This window comes from Zonotrichia albicollis, chromosome 8, assembly GCF_047830755.1.
Source record: "Zonotrichia albicollis isolate bZonAlb1 chromosome 8, bZonAlb1.hap1, whole genome shotgun sequence".
NCBI lineage: Eukaryota > Metazoa > Chordata > Aves > Passeriformes > Passerellidae > Zonotrichia > Zonotrichia albicollis.
The window spans coordinates 9,337,573-9,352,882 of NC_133826.1; the positions used below are offsets into that span (position 1 = coordinate 9,337,573).

Sequence of the window (15,310 nt, forward strand, 5' to 3'; positions counted from 1 at the left end):
GACAGGTCCCCGGCCCTGCCGGGGCTCCACAGCCCGCCCAGGCCCAGCGTTTGCTCCCCGCAGGCCTCCCGCTGGCACCGCTCCTGTGCCCGGGGTGCTGGAAGCTCCCGCAGGACGCTGGGCCCGTGCTGCTCCCCGTGTCCGGCTGGCTGCACCCCCATAGCGGGCATGGGTTGTTGGTGGGCAGGGTGTCTCTCTAGCAGGGACCCCTGGCACACACGGCCAGTGAGGCCCATTCCATAACAACTGATGGATCTGTTGTCTGCTTGTGGCTTTGGGCTGCTTTTCTTCCCCAGAGCGTGGGAGAGGGCCCGTGGCACTGCAGCAGCCTCGCTGAGGGTTTGGCCTGGAGCAGAGGCAGCCCCTGGCCGATGAGTTCAGGGGCTTCCCCTCACCCTGCAGCAAAGCCTGGCCTCCTGCACTGCTCCCAGCAGGAGCTCTGCTCCAAAGGGCTTTTGCTCATAGCACATCAGTGCACTCCACGGCCACTGCCTGTGCCCGGCTCTGTCTTTGCTGGGGAGAGGGTTTGAGGGCAGCTCTCTCCCCCCGGCAGGGAGCCCCGATGGACATGAGAGGAGAGCAGCACACATCCTGACCCCCGCCCCTCACGGCTGCCCCTGCCAGCCCCGGGACTATGGAGGAGTGGAAGCCCAACCCGCCCGTGAAGCCCCACAAGAAGCGGAGCTGGTACCTCGCCTGGAAGTACAAGCTGATGAACCAGCGTGCGCTGCGGAAGCTGTGCCAGGTGAGTCACCCGCGGCCCTGCGGCAGATTAGGAGGGATAATCTACAGGATTTACAAGTTTATGGAGCAGCTGCATGGGTGGAAGTGCGTCTGTTGGCAGTCTGGGTGACCTGACATGCTGAGGAAGCATAACTTGTTCCCCAAGAAGCTGCCCCCAAGTGCCTGTGTGTGGAAGGGTCTCCCATGTGTAGCAGCTCCTTGCAGCAGCCAGCAGACCTGTTGAGACCTGGCTGTGGGAGGAGATACAATTATCCAGGTGGCCTAGGGAAGCTCTCAGCTAGAAACCTGGCTCTGGACCCATGCTGATTGCTGCAGGGCTCAGCCTTTAGCAGTTTGATTTGCAAACCAAGCCTGGTATAAGGCACAACAGGTGGACAGAGAAAATAGGGCTTGGTAATAGGATCTCATGCCCCAGAGGCAGCTGGTGTCTGGGAAAGCCTCAGGCTTGGTTGCTTGTGCTGTAAAACAGCTAATCCTTGGTGGAGACGGCGTCCTGGGGGGAGTCTGGGGCTGTAAGGACAGGAAGGTTTGGCCCCATGGCAGCAAAGCACTGAAAAGAGGCCTTTCCTGAGAGGAGCTCATGAGATCTGGCACTTGGTTGCTGTGGGAGGGAGCAGGGGAGGGTTTTGCACATGTCTGGGAGGACAAAGGGTCATGAGGGCTACCTGGGCAAGAAGACTGTTCAGTTCTGTGTCTGATAAGGTGTTGAAGGCTTGGGAATGGGTCTGGTCATTCAGACAGGCATTGCTCACCATGCTGGGGCAACGGGCTAGAGCCTGCACACATCTCTGTACTTTGTGGCACTGCTTAAAACACAGATGAACATTTGGCTTACAATAGACATTATAAATATTTGGCTCAACCAGAGCTGCAGGTATGGATTAGCCAGGTCTACAGCAGCCAAGCATTCATTAGTTAGCTTTGACCAAGCCAGCTCTGCTTGACCTGGCTGCTGGTCTTGCCTAATTCTTATTCCTTGTTGCCTTATTCATTCTGGTCACCAGGGCTGTTCCCTCATGCTGATCAGGGCAGAAGGTCTGGGCAGGTTGGTGAGGTGGCCTTGCTGCCTCTCCATGAGCCCACGGCTGTGTTCGTGCTTAATTAAAAACTTTCTGTGCACAGATCCCAAAAGGTGCTCATAGTCCTGAGTCAACAGCAAATTAACAAGCCAAAATGCCATAGTGACATTTATACCGTGGTGTTGTCTTATTGCTGGTTTTCCATTTTCCTCGGTTACTCCTTGGACCTGCTTGGCAGGGATAGCAGCAGCACAGAGCTCTGAGGCAGTGGCTGGACAGATAGGGCAGAAATCCTTTTAGTGCCTCTCACCAAGGGCAGGCCAGTGTGTGATCCCAGCCCCATTAATGACCTCAGAGAATCAAGGGTCTGTTCCACAGCCCCTGAACCTTCCCAAGCCCTCTGTGTCAGCATCCACAAGGGTTGCAGTTGAAGTTTGCTGCAGACAGCAAGGCTGCAGGCTGCTCTGTGCAGCCTGTGGTACAGTGCAGTTTCCTGAAATCAGACCTCAGCTTCTTCCCTTTGTTTGATTCAGCTGCACAGTGTCTCTTCTCCTCTGAACACCCTGAGTGCCTCCTCTGGTTCCAGAGGGATGGGTGAGAGTAGTGATGCTGCAGCAGAGACAGAAGTTAAGGTTACCCTGGGAGCTGTAACTCTGAATTACCAAACTCTTTGCTTGCAGGGACCCTCAAGCTTGATGCAATAATTTAGCATGAATCTGCTCACAGATCTGGAAGCAGGAATACGTTGGATGGAAGTGGGTTAATTCTCACATATCAAGAAGTCAGTGCTCTCCAGGTGATGAATGCATTTCATCATGAAACTCAGTCACCTGTATTTCTTTCTCAGAAAAAATCAGGGGAAATGTCAGATGCTTGTGATCCCATGCAGGATCTCCTTGGGATGCCCTGCAGCCCATGCCAAGGCAGGCTGGTTTTGGGGTTGTTACTTACAAATTTCTAATACAAAACATCCTGCATTGCAGACAGGTGCTGTCCTCTTCCTGCTTGTGACTGTAATTGTGAACATCAAGCTGATCTTGGACACCAGGAGAGCTGCTTATGAGGAGGAAGAGGAGTCTGCACAGGACTATGGTGAGGGGCAGCATCCTTCTGTGCTTTGAAAGCAAGGAAACCAAGGGTTTCTTTAAGTAGTCAGGGCTAACTTGTGACCAGCCACATCATGAAAAACAAGTCTGTACATGTGGGTTAAACAAAAATTAATAGAAAATACTGCTCCCTTCCTGGTCTGTTTACTGAAGGCTTTAGCACATTTGGTTGCAGAGATCTCTGTGGGGTCAGAGCTGTTGTCATTTGGTATTTCCCCTTACCTACCATCCCTGTAAATTCCCACCCATGACTCCTTGGGCTGGGGTGCCTGCTGGGCACACCCTTCTGGATGGGCTGGCATGGAGCAGGGGCGAGCTGGAGGTGCCTTGACTGGTTGAAACTGGGAGTTTCTCTGCTGTAGATGATGAGATGCTGAATGTGGAGGTCCCCAGGCACCCTGTCAACAACAAGAAGGTCCTGGATGTCGAGGTGTACTCCAGCAGGTCGAAGGTCTATGTGGCTGTGGATGGGACAACGGTGAGTGGCAGGTGCTGGCTGTCCTGTGGGCAGAGCTGAATGGATAAATTCACAAACAGCAGTGGTGAGAGCACTTCAAGGACTGGCAAGAAGTTCTGTTTCCAGGGCTTCTGCTCTGGCACCCATCACTGCCATCAGCAAAGCCAAAGAGATTTGCCTCTTGTCTGGGGGCTCTGCTGCAAAGAATGGGCAGGGAATAAGCAGAGGTCTTTTCATATGATTCTCATCATTTATCCACTTGCAGGTCCTGGAAGATGAGGCTCGGGAGCAGGGAAGAGGGATCCATGTCATCGTCTTAAATCAGGCCACGGTAAAACATCCCTGTGTCTTTCTAAACTGGGCAGTTTGTCCTTGCTCTTGAACTGTTTGTCCTTGTCTTGAACTGTTGGCTGCCTGAGGCCAGGGGCAGCCAGGAGGGAGGGAAGGCCCTGAATGCTTTTTGTGTGCAGCTTGCAGAGCATGGCACAGGCATCCAGAGAGTGCTGTCCTTGGGCAGCGGGCAGGGCAGGAGTTGTGGGGCTGGGTGATGCTGCCCATGGACCTCTGTGCAGGAAGGCCTGAGGGCTGAGCTTGCCTGGGGACAACTCTGGGACTGACTCCCTGGCATTCCAGAAAAGCCACTCCCTGTGTTGCTTAGGCTTCCAGGGCCTCCATATGATCTCCATAATTCTGTGTGTCCATACCATGTAGTATTTAAGCTCCATCTGACGTATGAATTCCAACAGGGACATGTGATGGCCAAGAGGGTCTTTGACACCTATTCCCCCCATGAAGATGAAGCAATGGTACTTTTCCTCAACATGGTTGCCCGGGGCAGGATCTTAATCTTCACCATTAAGGTAGGTGTGACCCTAATATAAAAAAAAGGTCATCTTGAGTCAGGATGTCCTGAAGCTCATTTGGGCAGTAGCCTCCTAAATGTCATCAAGCATTCCCAGGACTAAATGTCACATCCCTATGGAGCTGTGACTCCCTGTCTGGATCACCTCCCTTGTCCTCTTGCTCTCCCTTCTGGCTGCAGGTACAGCTGTGCCCAGCAAAGCAGGAGAGCAAAAAGCAGATGTGTCAGAGCCCACAGCAATAGGCAAGGGGTTAGGTGGAGAATGGATGTGGGGAAATATAAGGGTGTGGTGGGATCCTTCTGGCTCCCAGTTCCAGGCTTTACAGGGGCCCTGTGGACTGTGCTAGGTCTGAGCTGCTGTGCAAGCAACACTGTGCTGCTTCAAGGTTTTTGTGTTTAGCTGTGTGAAGTGTTGCTTAACACATGGCCCTGCTTGAGAACAATTTGGTCTCAAGGAAAAGGAAACAGGTGTTCATGATTCCTCTGACCAGCCTGTGGGCCATTATGAAGCCACTGACAGCTTTAGTGGCACAGAGACCCTGAAGGTTTCTGGCTCAACTGGTTCAAGGGTAGGAGTGGGCCCTGTGCCCCTTTGGTATTGATGGGAGACTTCCCTGTCAGGAGCCAGACCTCAGCTGCAGGGTTGTGTTTTGTTCCAGGATGAAGGCTCCTTTCACCTCAAGGAGACAGCCAAGAATGTCCTGAAAAGCCTGGGGAGCCAAGTTGCACCTTTCCTGAGCTGGAGAGACATGTGGACGTTTGTGGGCAAGAAGGGGGGTGAGTCTTGCACAGGCTGGGAGAGGCTTTGTGGCTCCTTTTTTTGGGAGAAGCCAGGTGAAGAGAATCTCATCCCATCCCCAACAGGCTCTATGAGCAGGGAACAAGTCCCAGAGAGTGGCAGCTCCATTCCTGGGATGAGGATGGTATACCTGGGGGTATGGAGGCAGAGCATGTTCCTTTAGCAGTTTGCCAGAGACCAATGCGAAAAGGTGCCAAGCTGTCCCCCAGGCTGACAGCCCCTTGTTATGCCATGACAGAGTGGGGTTGGGCCCTTCCAGGCAGTCCTGACCCTGTATTCCTGCTCCAGGAGAAGTGTATGGGGAGAAGCATGCCAAGTCACCTGCCCTCTCAACGTGGGGTGACCCCGTTCTGCTGAAGACAGAAGTTCACTTGACATCTGTGGAAGGTAAGAAGTGCAGTCTGCTCTGTGGTGTCTCTGGGAGACGTCTCCCTGCTGCCTGGTTTTTAAGTCAAAACCATTTAAGGCTTTTTGAGGTGATGATGGTAACTTTAAAAATGGGCTTGGCTCCCTTTCTTCCTACTTCCATGGCAATTCCAGGCATGGTTGTTGAGAAAGGTGAGGATGGAGAAGAGGGAACATGGCCAGTTGTCACCTCTCCAAACCAGACCTGCTCTGGTCAGTTTTCTGGCTGTTGGCCTTGAACAACTCGCTGCTGCTCAGAGAGGCCAGAGATGGGGTTGGGCTCTGAATGGCTCCTGGGGTTGTGTCTGGTATCCAAAGCGTTGCTTGCTCACTGCCAGGGACTGGCTTGCTGGCTGAGCCCAGGGAGAGCCGTGTGTGTGGTCTCCCAGCCTGGAGCAGCCAGGGTGGGTGTGTGAGGGTGACAGGTCTGTCTGTCCTCCTTGGTGCCCCCAGATGCTGAGTGCCACTGGCCCGACACGGAGCTGAACCGGCGCCGCAAGCGGTTCTGCAGCAAAGTGGAAGGGTACGGCAGCGTCTGCAGCTGCAAGGACCCCACACCCATCGAGTTCAACCCTGACCCTGTGAGTGCAGGAGGGCTCCAGGAGGGAGGGCTGGGCTGGACCAGGTGTGTTTTGCTGCTGATGCAGAGCCCTGGCCTTAAGCACTAGCTGAGTGATGCAAACTGCCCCTGGGCAAGCCCTTAGCCTCTGCAAAGGTGGGGTGAGTACTTGGGGGCAGGTCATGCTGGGGCAGGGAAATCCTTTGTTCTGAGTTGCCAGGAATAGTTACCCTATTCTAGGGATATCAGTGTAAGCAGCAGAGCCTGAATATCTACACACAGAGCAGCTGTTGTGACTTTTGGGCTGTCCATGGGGCTGAAGGGTTCAGACACAGGTCTCTGAGTGGATGCAAACTGGGATTTTGGAGCTGGGTCAGAGGTGAGGTGAAGAAGGGAAGCTGGTAGGGTTTTCAGTTGTGCTGAGGGTATCCTGGTTGGTTGGTGTGGCCCTGAGCCGAGAGGAAGGACTGTGCAGCTCTGCTGTCTCAACAGTGGGTCCCTACCCCTTGGATCCTGCTCTCAGTGGCGTACAATCATTTTGGTTTGCATGGCCTCTCCCACCCCCACTCACACACATTGTTCTCTTCCAGCTCAAAGACAATAAAGTCTTTGATGTGCCAGTAGCTGTGATTGCAGGGAACCGCCCCAACTACCTGTACAGGTAAGCACTCCCAGAGGGCACAGCTCCTCTGCCCCCTGCACAAGACCAGGCATGGCCTTGGCCCTTCCCTCTCCTGCTGGCAGATCCAGCCTCCTCCTGGGATTATGTGAGCACCAAGGGCAGATCCTGGGGGAGGGGAAGGGAAGGCATAGGTGGGTCCTGTTCCCTAATGGTGCACGCTTTGCCCATCCCAAGGGATCCACACCCTCTACTGAGGGGCCTGTGCCCCCTGGGGCTGTGCTGTGCTCAGGCCCCTCTGTCTCTCCACAGGATGCTGCGTTCCTTGCTGTCGGCTCAGGGTGTCAATCCACAGATGATCACAGTCTTCATTGATGGATACTACGAGGTGAGAGCATTGCCAGAGATCCCTGTGGCCAGCTCCCTGCTGGCCCAGTCCTTGGAGGGTGGCAGGTTGAGAGCTTTGTCACCTTCCTCCTGCTGTGCGTCACGCTGCTCCTCACCTGCTTCTACACAAAGCCAGCCAAAGTTAGCCAAGGCATGGTGTGGATAAAGCTGCCTTGGCCTTTCCCAGAGCCCAGGACTCATATCCGCATGTCAGGAGGGAGTTGGTGTGCAGGAATGGCACGTGGTGGTCATGCTAAGCTCTCCTCATCCCCTTTTCTCACTTGATGAGCATTGCCAGCCCCTTGAGCAAGCTCTGGGTGTAACACCATCTGTCCAGCTGCTTCACATGGAGAGGAACAATGCCTGGAACATGGCTGGAACATGCCTGTCCAGCTCCATTCTCAGTAAGAGGTGAAGAGACACAAAACAGTGTTTTCCCAAGGCTCAAAGCTTGAGGTTTATGAAGGCTGGGGCCAGGTGGAGGAGAACTAGCCCTTTATAAGCAAAGGCCTTCCTCTCACTCAACTCTGTATAGCCCTGGAGAGTCCCACTCAAAGCCATGTCTGTCTGACAGTGAAATGTACTCTGGGGCACGCATGTGGGATCTTAGTAGATCTCAGGAGCTTGCTAGGCCTCATCTCTGCAGCATCCAGTGAGGTCCTGCCTGGTTGCCTTGGGATGGAGACAATTGTTCCCTTGCAGGTCTCTCACCACTGCCACATTGTGGGGCTGGGGGAGCTGGTTTGTTTGTGCAGGCTCTTGCTGCACCACATCAGAGCAGTTAAAGATAGCAGCATCCATTGCCATAGCAACTGGAGCAGCATCCCTTAGCTACGAGGGGGCAGCCTGGATGCTCGGGCTGCCATGGTGGATACCTGGGGAAGGGGGAAGGGTTGGTACAATGGGAGCTCCTTCTCTCTTTTGTGGCCAGGAGGTGGGATGCACAGTAAGGGGATGGAGAAGGCCTTGCTGGCTCCTTCTTGGGGCAGGGATACCTCAGCCCAAATTTGGATTACTTCTGACCCCTGTCCTTGGTCAGAAAGGTCTTTTTCTTGGCAACTGTGAGAGAAAGTTGGTTTGATTGTGGTCTTGCCATGAAGCAGCTGTTAGGAGGTCCTGGCTATACCTGTTTGCTTTCTGTACTGTCTGTGGGAGGCTGGAATTGGGACCTCCCAAATATTCTTGGATAGAACTTTGTGTCTGCAAAAAGTGCTGACAAAGTCATGATGATACTGAAGGGCTGAAGGGCCACAAGGATTAGGCAAGTTCTGTGCTGCAGGGTCTGTATTGAGCCTCACTAATCTCCAAGAAGACAGCCACATGCAGGGGATGCTCCTGCTGTCCTGGGAAGCTGACACTGGCAGGGGAGAGGAGAATGACCCACACATTTGATGAGCTTTGCACTTTTCCATTGCAGGAGCCAATGGATGTCGTGGAGCTGTTTGGCCTCTCAGGAATACAGCACACTCCCATCAGCATTAAAAACGCTAGAGTTTCCCAGGTGAGAGAGCTTTCAAATCCTGGGACAGTTATTTCCAGGGACCTGGAATAGAATTTGAGGGAGACAGGCTTAGCCCCAGATCTGTGCCAGGTTGATGCTAACACAGACAATTATCTTCTCTTGTAGCACTACAAAGCCAGTCTGACTGCAACCTTCAACCTGTTCCCGGTGAGTGAGGCTGCTGCAGCACAGCCTTCCCCTGGTGTTTGTGATACCTGTCCCACAGCAGCTGGGATAAGTCCTCCAGGGCAAGGAACCTCACAGACACAGCACACTGCTTGTGTCTCTGCTCTGTCCTGTTCGTCTCCATCCTTCTGATGTTCTCCTTGCCCTACAGGATGCTAAATTTGCTGTGGTTCTGGAGGAAGATCTTGACATTTCTGTTGACTTCTTCAGGTATAGTTGGGGGTTCCTGTGTGGGATCATTTCCTGGAGGCTCTCTGGATGCTCAGGAGAGGCCAGACCCCTGCCAGCTGTAGCACTCTTAGCTAAGGCTGAGCAGACCCCTGGCAAAAGCCATAACTGAGCTCTGCCTTCAGTCTGAGGCCACTGTCCTGGCAATCAGTGCAAGGTGACTTCAGGGCTGGGGATCTCTTCCTGGTTGGGTTTTTGGGGACGCTGATCCATTCTCATGGTTGGAGCTGCCCCATAGCCAGAGGACAGGAGCAGTGTCTTATGAGGCTCCTGTTCCTTCTTAAGTAGAAGAGACTGATGGGCAGGAGACAATGCTGTCCTTTCCCCATGGTGAGATGCAGCTTAGCTTGTTTGGGTGCTCCTTCCCTGGTCTCCCACCACCATCAGTTATCTCTGGCCAAAAACTGGGATAAGCAGTTCCAGAGATAGGAGTGGCTCATCTTTTTGTGGAGGATTTGCCTTGGTTTGCAGGGTAGAAGGGTGTTTGACGTGGGTCAACTCTTTCTTCAGCTTCCTGAGCCAGTCAATACACCTGCTGGAGGAGGATGAGAGCCTGTACTGCATCTCTGCTTGGAATGACCAGGTGGGTCAGGGAGGGATGGTGGAGCAGGGCCACCTCTGCCCTGTGTTGTTTCTGTGTCAGACTGGGGTCCAGGTTCCACCTTTAAAGCAGGGTGTGTGTCCCCACTGTCACCCTAAGTGGGTCTGTCTCCCCAGCCCTGGACTCTTCAGAAGTGTCCCTGAAAATCACCCTCCTGTCGCTGCCATGTGCTTCCCAGTGGCTGTTCCTTTCTTTACATAATGAGGAACTCAATGGAGCACGATGCCTCCCTTTATTTGGTGGGGGATAGGTGCATTCAGGGTGCTGAACACTCCCCATAACACTGCAGGGCTATGAGCACACAGCTGAGGACCCATCACTCCTGTACCGTGTGGAAACCATGCCAGGCCTGGGATGGGTGCTCCGGAAGAGCCTGTACAAGGATGAGCTGGAGCCAAAGTGGCCGACCCCAGAGAAGGTGAGTACCTTGGAATGGCCCTTTCATCTACACCCCCATCTCTGCCCATCATCAGGCCCTGATCTTCAGCCAGTCCCAGGCTGTACAGCTCCTGGAGAGGCTGTCCCTGTGCTTATACTGGGGAGGACTCCTCTCTGCCCAAGCAGAATGGATTTGGGACAGACAGGGATTTGAGGAGGCACATAACCATCCACAGCGCTGGGGCCAAAGGGGCTGGACCTGGTGTGGGCACCCAGAAAGGTTCCTGGGTGGCCCCAGAGCTGAGTGTGAGCTGCAGTTTCCCCTCCCCAGCTCTGGGACTGGGACATGTGGATGCGGATGCCCGAGCAGCGGAAGGGCCGGGAGTGCATCATCCCGGACATCTCGCGCTCCTACCACTTCGGCATCGTGGGGCTCAACATGAACGGCTACTTCCATGTGAGTGACCTCTGCAGCCCCCAGGCCCTGTCCTGCTGCTGAGCTCTGACTCAGACACCTCCCCAATACTGGGGATGCTTGAGGTCATCTCCAGGTGTTGCTGACCATGAACAAACCTGGTTTTCCTTCCCTACCCTCTCTCTTTCTCCCAGGAAGCCTATTTCAAGAAGCACAAGTTCAACACTGTTCCAAATGTCCAGCTTAAAAATGTGGAGAGGTGAGTGCTGGTCGCAATGAGACCTTGATGAAACAGTTGCTTGGTCTGACCCTTGTCTCCTTGTGCTGGAGTCATCTCCCATCTGGAATGGCCATAACATCCAGCATCAGCACACTGGCCTCTGCTGGGCAGTCCTGGCAGTGGTTTTTGCAAGGTTGGGTTTGGCTACCCTGTGCTCCAGGTAGACGTGTTCAAGGATTGTGGTTTTGCTGCCACATCTCAAGAATGTGTGGCAGTCCCCGCTCTCCATTTATTGGTTCCAGTTGCCTTTAGTGTTACTGTGGGGCAGTCTTTAATTTGGAACAAAGTATCTGACTCTGTCCTGATCTCCGTGTTCTCTCCTCCTTCAACAGCTTGAGGAAGGATAACTATGAGACTGAAATTCATCGGCTCCTGGGGTGAGTGCTGCTGGAAGGTGGAGAGACCACAAGACACACTGGGTGAACCAACCAGAACAGAAGGAAGGATGGAGGTGGCCCTGGTGGCCCCAGCCACATCTTGCATGTCTGAAGTGGGAAGAGGGAGAAGGTGGGGTCCCCTCTCACTCCTTGTTCTGTTACCACAGTGAGGCTGAGGTCTTGGACCACAGCAAGAACCCCTGTGAGGACTCCTTCGTGCCCGACACCGAGGGCAAGGTCTACGTCATGTTCATCAGGATGGAGCAGGAAGCAGATTTCACCACCTGGACTCAACTTGCCAAGGTGAGAGCCCTGACATGGCCTGTCCTCAGCCCTGCACTGATCTCTGTGTCACTGGGAAACACCTGGCTGTTGTTCTTGGGTTTTCCCATGGCAATGACACAGCTCACCAAATGGGTTCTTGCTGTCCCTGGGTGGTGATGAAGCTCTGGGTGTGGCTGGAGGGATGCAGCCCTGTGCCACCCTGGTCTTGGGGTACAGCTGTGTCTCAGGACAGGGATTGTGGTTCTTCCCATGCCGGGGGACGCCTGGCCCTGGTGTCCATCCCCAGGCTCTGATGCCTTTTCCTTCCTCCTCACCATCCCAGTGCCTCCACATCTGGGACCTGGACGTCCGCGGGAACCACAAGGGGCTGTGGCGGCTGTTCCGCAAGAAGAACCATTTCCTTGTGGTGGGGGTCCCTGCCTCCCCCTACTCGTGAGTACCAGGGACACAAAGGGCTCAGTAGTGCCCCATCCTTGTGGCACTGTCCCCTGCCTGGCACACACCATCCTGCACTCCTGTCCCAGCCCAGTCCTCAGGGGATACCTTCACTCCTTAATCAGTGTGGTGGGAAGGGGGACGGGATACATTCCCAGGGCAGGAGGATGTGGGAAGGAGATGATGCTAGGCAGTGCTGTTGGAAATTGGGGTCCTGGGGGGGCCCATCAGCTGTGCCTGCTCCCATCCAGCCCCCTCACCTGCAGGTCCAAGAAGCCCTCATCGGTGACACCCATCTACATGGAGCCCCCTGCCAAGGAGGAGGGGGCGGCGGCAGTGCCAGCAGCAGCAGCAGCAGAGCAGACGTGAGGCTGGCAGCTGGAAGCAAAGGGGACCAGGGGAGCACAGGGACCCCCACGGTGCAGAGACACAGCTGGCAGCAGCTCTCACAGCCTGGTGACTGGATACAGCCTCCTGTTTTGGGCTGCAAAAGCAGATGTTGGGCTCCCTCCAGCCCCCTGTTGTGGTCTCCCTTTCCCTTGCACAGGACAGGGTCCTTCCCTGTAGATATGCCACCCCAATCCCAGGAACTTGGTTTTTTTAACACAGACAGTCTACTAACGCTGCTCCTTTTGCCCCCTGGCTGGGCGAGGCTGGAGGAAGGAGATGCTCAACTGGAGCCTAGAAGGGGCCTCAAAAAACACCTCTGCTCTCCCTTTTAGCCCCGAAGTCCTGAGAAGGCAGCATGGTGTGAGTGCTGCAGCCTGCCAGCTGGGTGTTATTTATTAACTCTTGCCTGCTGGCTTTGTGCCCCATGGTGAACACAGTGCTGAAGAGGGGATATTCCAGCATCTCTCCTGTTACCTGCACGATGGATGCACCTTGAGGACTGTGTGCTGGTTGGACATGTTCCTGCACACGGGCTTTGCTGCGTGGGCTGCAGGCACTGGTGCAGCCCAGCTCACAGGAAAGGGAATGCTGGAGAGGAGCTGGACTTGCTGCAGACACAGAGGGACACCCACACCCAGCACAAGGGCGGTCAGTTCTGGAAGCTGGAGGTGATTGTAGGTGGAGTGGACCAGGCTGTGTGCTCTGGCTCAGACTGTCCTTACCCACCTTCTGTGTGGGGAGCAGCCCTGGGTGCTGGGAGAGGGGATGAAAGTGCCTTGCAGAGTGGGAAGGGAGCAGCCAGCAGGCATCACGCCCTGGCTGCAGGGGCTGGGTGGGCCAGGGTCATCTGGAGCAGGAGATGCTGCACCATGGTCCTTGCCTGTGGTACTGTACCCTGCCTCTCCATCCTCCCTGCCCTGGTACCCCCTGCTTCTGCTGAAGGCAGAGGGAGTTTCTTCTCCTGAATTCCCACCCTTACTGGGGTAAGTTGCTGGCAGGGAAGCTACGAGCTGGTCTGGGATGGGCAGCCTGGCCCTCCCTCTGTGGTACACCCTCGTGCGGAGGGAGAGGGAGGGGGTTCCGTGCCTTAGGAAGGTGCCAGGGCCCCCTCCCATCCCCAGCCATTTGGTACTGATGTCCCTGCACCTTGGGGGGACATTCCTGGTCCTCTTGCTCAGTGCAGCTCCTTCTCATCTGTGCAGCAGGAGATCCATCCTCTGCCCTTTCCCTGAGGTAACAGGGGCTCTTCCCCTTCATTTTCTCACTGTGAACTGAGCATTGGGGTCTACACTACACTAACTTATTTATTTATTGCTCCTGGGAAGGGATGGATCACAGGAAGCAGCAGGGAGAGCTGGCAGCCCCCAGCCTGGCCAGGTGCAGTCATGAGACGTTTGTCACTTGTCCCCCTGGCTCCACCCTCTGCTCCCTGCTTTTCTCCCTTGCCCAGAATAGGAATGAAAACTTGTGAAGCAGGGAACTCCTCTTGGCCAGGATGGTCTCAGTGTGGATGCAGCACAGCTCTAGCATGACTGCAGGGACTCTGACCCTCACAGTCCCTAGCAGACCTGCCCCAGCAGCAGGGATAGGATGGGATGGGATGGATGCAGGAGGGAACAGAAGCAAGGGTGCAGAGTGGCAGCCTTGAGGCTGCAGTTCAGGTCTGAGGCTCAGCCCTGCCCTCCCCAGTGCTGCCCTTCCATGGGACTGTGCTCTGGCAGCCAGTGGGCAGGTGGCCCCTGTGCTGGCCCTCAGGGTAGGGCAGGGCTTTTATGAGGAGGGAAAAGGGATTTTACTTCTTTCTGAGGAAAAGTAGCTTGCTCCCCATGCCCTGCTTTGGCAGAACTTCCCAATGGCTCTCCATTGCCCTTCCCTGGCACCTCTGTTCCCAAGGCTCAGTTTCTCTTCCCTTGGAAACTAAATGCATCCTCTTGCCCTTCTCAGGTAGGGCTCAGGCTTGGCTTCTTCCCAGCTCCTCTTGGGGCTGGGGAAGGTGGTCCTAGGGATAGGGGATGGCTAAACATGAGTTCCCTCTCCTCCCCTGCCACACAGGGCTGTGGCTCCCTGCTCTCAGTGACAGCACGACTGGTGGGCTTTAGGCTCCCCTTTCTCCACATACCATGCCAGGCCCACGGGGTGCTGTTCTCCATCCCTCCCTGTCCCCCAGCAAGGCTCAGGAGTGGCACCGTGGCAGGGCTGGGTGTGTGGCATCACCAGGGTTTGACGCTTTCTGAATGGAATTATTTTTTCAAGAGTAAACATTGCAAAGCTGTTGAGCCTCGTGTGTTTCATAGCTGGCCCTGTGCAGGGTACAGGGCTGGGGTCCTGGCTCGGGGGTCCTGCCTGGAAAGGACAGACCCCTCTCCTCTGGTGGCTTGCTCTGCCCAGGGCTGCACAGGCGTGGCTGTGGGCTGTGCCAGCAGAGGTCCCCTGTGTGGTGCCATGCAGTGCCAGCAGGGCTGGCACAGGTTTACGAGCTGTTTCCTCCTCAAGCTTTATCACTTTTATCTTCATCAACTGATGGAAACTCTGACGAACTGCCTGGTGACTCGTTCCGTGTTCCTCCTGCCACCTCCAGCTGCTGTGTCCTGAGAACGACAGCCTTGTCACACTCTTGACCACTCCAAATGTCTGCCCCTGTGGGGTAGGGAATCCTGGAGGGCTGGGGCTGCACCCATTTCTGGGGCAGAGACCACAGGACTGAAATAAAGTGGTAATGGGAGAGTGTCAGCCACCAGCATGGACCTGCTGCCTCCTGCTCCCCTGCCTGTTCCCTGCAGCCAGCCCGAGCTGACAGCCCCTCCCCAGGATCTTTCTGGCAGGGCAACCCCTTGGCAGCAGTTTGTTACTCAGTCCCAGGGCCTTGGTGCGGGGCTCTCACCTCCCCATCCGCCGCCTGCCGCGCCAAGCCCTGCGGCACCAGCTCTGTGCCAGGGCACCGTGGGCGAGAGGCGGATCCACCTGCTGGCAGCAGAGCCCTGCAGAGCACCTGGGCTCAGCCCTGACACCTCCAAACTGCTGCCTTTATAGGAGCCTCCCCTCCTGAAACAGAGGCATGACAGCAGCAGCAGGTTAACCCCTTGAAGGGGAGACCCTGTGGAGGCTGATGGAGAGCCTCAGCCCTCCAGGTGCTGGTGTTGCCAGGGTTCATCACCCCGGGGTTCTGGTTGGATGAGCTGGGTCACTCATCATCCTGACCTTTTGGGGGTCTCTCACTTCCTGGTGCATCCTGCTGGTGCTGGAGCATTCCCAGCAGTCCCAGGAGCTGCCCAGGCCA

The 15,310-nt window shown here is 55.4% G+C and overlaps 1 protein-coding gene across 3 annotated transcripts in view; it reads left to right on the top strand.

The window, feature by feature from the left end:
* Nucleotides 1–14,307, top strand: part of POMGNT1 (protein O-linked mannose N-acetylglucosaminyltransferase 1 (beta 1,2-)) — a 15,556-nt gene extending 1,249 nt beyond the window's left edge. For all 3 annotated transcript variants that reach the window (XM_074545869.1, XM_074545868.1, XM_074545866.1), the window contains exons 2-22: nt 554–745; nt 2,747–2,855; nt 3,232–3,347; nt 3,592–3,657; nt 4,073–4,186; nt 4,848–4,965; nt 5,276–5,374; nt 5,846–5,973; nt 6,542–6,612; nt 6,883–6,958; nt 8,375–8,458; nt 8,585–8,626; nt 8,796–8,854; nt 9,383–9,455; nt 9,763–9,891; nt 10,183–10,308; nt 10,461–10,525; nt 10,879–10,923; nt 11,091–11,226; nt 11,531–11,640; nt 11,910–14,307. In XM_074545869.1, coding sequence (XP_074401970.1) covers nt 635–745; nt 2,747–2,855; nt 3,232–3,347; nt 3,592–3,657; nt 4,073–4,186; nt 4,848–4,965; nt 5,276–5,374; nt 5,846–5,973; nt 6,542–6,612; nt 6,883–6,958; nt 8,375–8,458; nt 8,585–8,626; nt 8,796–8,854; nt 9,383–9,455; nt 9,763–9,891; nt 10,183–10,308; nt 10,461–10,525; nt 10,879–10,923; nt 11,091–11,226; nt 11,531–11,640; nt 11,910–12,012 — 1,980 coding nt within the window. In that variant the 5' untranslated portion in view covers nt 554–634 and the 3' untranslated portion in view covers nt 12,013–14,307. The remainder of the gene's footprint in view (nt 1–553; nt 746–2,746; nt 2,856–3,231; nt 3,348–3,591; nt 3,658–4,072; nt 4,187–4,847; nt 4,966–5,275; nt 5,375–5,845; nt 5,974–6,541; nt 6,613–6,882; nt 6,959–8,374; nt 8,459–8,584; nt 8,627–8,795; nt 8,855–9,382; nt 9,456–9,762; nt 9,892–10,182; nt 10,309–10,460; nt 10,526–10,878; nt 10,924–11,090; nt 11,227–11,530; nt 11,641–11,909) is intronic.
* The last annotated feature ends 1,003 nt before the right edge of the window (nt 14,308–15,310 follow it).